At 40.2% G+C, this 2,900-nt stretch overlaps 1 protein-coding gene and 1 long non-coding RNA gene across 5 annotated transcripts in view; one reads left to right on the top strand and one right to left on the bottom strand.

Moving 5' to 3' along the window:
• The window catches only part of fbf1 (Fas binding factor 1), a 26,137-nt gene extending 24,688 nt beyond the window's left edge, over positions 1-1,449 (top strand). For all 4 annotated transcript variants that reach the window (XM_016496629.1, XM_016496631.1, XM_016496630.1 and 1 more), the window contains one exon: positions 1,352-1,449. In XM_016496629.1, coding sequence (XP_016352115.1) covers positions 1,352-1,432 — 81 coding nt within the window. In that variant the 3' untranslated portion in view covers positions 1,433-1,449. The remainder of the gene's footprint in view (positions 1-1,351) is intronic.
• LOC107696357 (uncharacterized) lies at positions 1,450-2,652 on the bottom strand. Its single transcript, XR_001635083.1, has 5 exons — positions 2,503-2,652; positions 2,322-2,400; positions 1,965-2,004; positions 1,816-1,865; positions 1,450-1,547 (listed from the first exon to the last, which is right to left on the bottom strand). It is a non-coding gene; the product is annotated as an uncharacterized LOC107696357 (long non-coding RNA).
• Positions 2,653-2,900: the final 248 nt, after the last annotated feature.

Here is a 2,900-nt window from a genome sequence, read left to right as displayed (position 1 = left end):
TTTCTGAGTGCTCAGCCCGCCTGTGGATGAAATCCTAGAAATGCTCCTGTATAGCGCTATGACCCAGCACCCAAAATACTATCAAAACACTCCAACGCAGCCTCCATTCTTCGCAAAAGATGGATAAAAAGGTGCACATGAAACAAAAACCTTGAAAAAATTATATACGACCCCACCAAATCACAGAGATGCCGATTCGCACGGGACTAATATTACCACAGGACCTCGGTGTTCGACGAAATACAGTAGGTCATTTGTGGGGGAATTTTTACTTTACAAATTACAGACATGGCCGATTCGCACGGGATTAAGATCACAGACAACCTCCGCAATTATTACAAATGACTGGAGGTCACCAGGTAATACTAATCCCGTGTGAATAGGGCTTAAGTCTGCGATCTGCTGTAAAGCAAGAAGACGACGACACGTCACGCACCGGCTGAAGAAGACGACGAGAACCCGCTCAGGACAGACAGTTCAGACATAAAAACAATATAAATACTGTTCAGTTTCTCATCAAATTTTAATTTTTGGGTGAACTATCCCTTTAATAGCATGAAGAGCAAATATTGACAGACTGTACATTGAGATCGATATAAACTCTCTTCGATATGGACACATACCATGTGCGAGTTATTGTTTTCATGTTTAAAATACGAGCAAGAATGCAAATTTCCCTGAATATCCAAATGATGGCAAATGACATTTTTACAACAGAACAAAAAAAAAAAAGGTAATATTAAGTGAACATTTCACATTTTAAATGTAGCCTACGTTTTAAACAGAATAGTCATGTTTGTTATATTTTGCAACGAAATAAGTTCCAACGAAATCCGTATCATCTGGCGTGCGTCTCCAAGCAACATACAGCAGTGTTTCGTTAGTGAACAAATATGCATCTTTGAACAATTCGGAGTCAGTGATTAAATAACCCATTCAAAACTACAGCATTTTGCGTCACCTGGCTCATTAGGACAGTGACTTGCCGCCACCTATTGGCAGTTTTGTTTTTAAGTCTACAAGTAGGCTATCACTTCGATTTGACATTTATTGCTTTACTTGAATACACTTAATGGAATGTTAAGAATGACAAAACATCATACAAAGGATAGACAATCTTTGCCTCTATAAAAGGTTTAAAAAAAACCCACCTGTAAATCAATTTAAGGGGGCAAATATTGTCCTTTAACAGGAAAGGTGTAACTGTTGAAGATCTAAGTTGAAGAGAGGGGGTACGCAGAAGAATGTTAAATGCCCCAGGGGGTATGCTGCTGTAAAAAGTTTGAGAATCACTGCCCTAAATAGGCAACGTCCCAACCGTACTAATGGTTTCTGCTCATTTCTCTAACAGGACAAAGACTTCCTGCAGGAGGAGCAGTACTTCCTGGACACGCTGAAGAAAACCTCATACAACTCTGTCTTCAACACATGACCACACAGAGACGGGAATCATTTTGATATGTTTTATTTAATAAACAAACATTGTAAAAAGACACTATGATCTGACGTCAATCTCCAGCATTCATCATGGTCACTGTGGAGCATATCTGCAAAAAAGTAAAAATGAGTCACTTCAGTTAAAATAAAAAAAATTAAAATAAGTGCAAATATTGATTATGAAACAAGCCTCAGAATACCAAAACTCCACACGTGTTTTTCAGACAGGGATAACTTCTCTCATCACAGGCTTGAATGAATAAACTGTCTAAACTGATCCTGGGTCAGATTGTTCCTTTATAAGACACTATTCTGACCTAGAAATAACTAAATTACACCATTTAAGACTGTGAATTTATAGTAAAACAATATACGTACAGCTCTCCACTCAGGTGAATCAGGAGACTTCATGGTGGTTTCCGCTCAATCTATACAGAAAACATGCATCAGATGGGTTTAGACAAAGGTCTTGGACGCAGGTTCATCTCAGCATGTTCATCTCAGGAAGATGAGATGAAGAGATTTACCTGATCAGTGCTGAAGCAGCGTTCAGAAGCAGATGCTCACCTGTGGAGAAGAAAAACATGTGATCAGACACCTGCTGTCTCCTAAACAGTGAAACATCTCGCATCTGCACGTTGTGTCTCAGGCTGATTTTGCTTTGCCATCGTCAGTTATCGCATCAGACGGCACTTCCTATATAGCAGCTTCATCACAGAACACAACTCAATGATCAATACCTCAAACTAAACCTTTCCTCCAGGTACAGAAAAACACTCTTAAATTTCCTAGAGCAATTAAGCAATAAACTACATATAAACATAGAAAAACGCAATATAAATACAGTAACACTAAAAACACAAAAAAAATTTTGTAAAGCCCACCATTTCTGTGAACTGCGCGTAATGATCACACAGTAAACCATCCAGCAGATAATCACGATCTAGTCACATTATATCCAACCTGCAGAAATACAAAGGAGAACACGTTAACAATGACCGCCATTCCTGTGCTTAAAATAAGTGCGAGATTAATAATTAAAGCAGCTTTAATCATCAGTCTTACATTTATCACGGTGGTCTGGAAGCGCTGCGATCGGCTCCTCGCGTATAACTCGCTATGCACATGTTTTAATCGCGTTAAGCTCGCTTATGTATGAGAAGCCGCGCACACATCCACGTGCCGCGCAGAGAAAGAGAGCGAGAAGCATCGAGCGGCCACTTTTATAGCGCTGGGACGTCATGACCCACGTGACTAGGGGTGTGTTCCCTTCGGTAGCGATCATCCCTGCGCCCTATTCCCTTCGACGTTGAGTTTTGGAGGGTTGAAAGGTGTAGCGTTCGAAATAACGCTCATTCGGAACTCCCATATTAATGCACGTGTATTGAATTCTGTTTGGAAGGATCCTACAGCGTATCTATCATTAATCAAGTGCCCTACGAAGGCAGCTTTCATGAGTTTGG

The sequence above is a fragment of the Sinocyclocheilus anshuiensis genome, unplaced genomic scaffold (assembly GCF_001515605.1).
Source record: "Sinocyclocheilus anshuiensis isolate Anshui unplaced genomic scaffold, SAMN03320099.WGS_v1.1 scaffold62, whole genome shotgun sequence".
NCBI classification, from domain to species: Eukaryota; Metazoa; Chordata; class Actinopteri; order Cypriniformes; family Cyprinidae; genus Sinocyclocheilus; species Sinocyclocheilus anshuiensis.
Note: the sequence above shows the minus strand (reverse complement) of the source record. Positions and strands in the feature narration are given on the sequence as shown.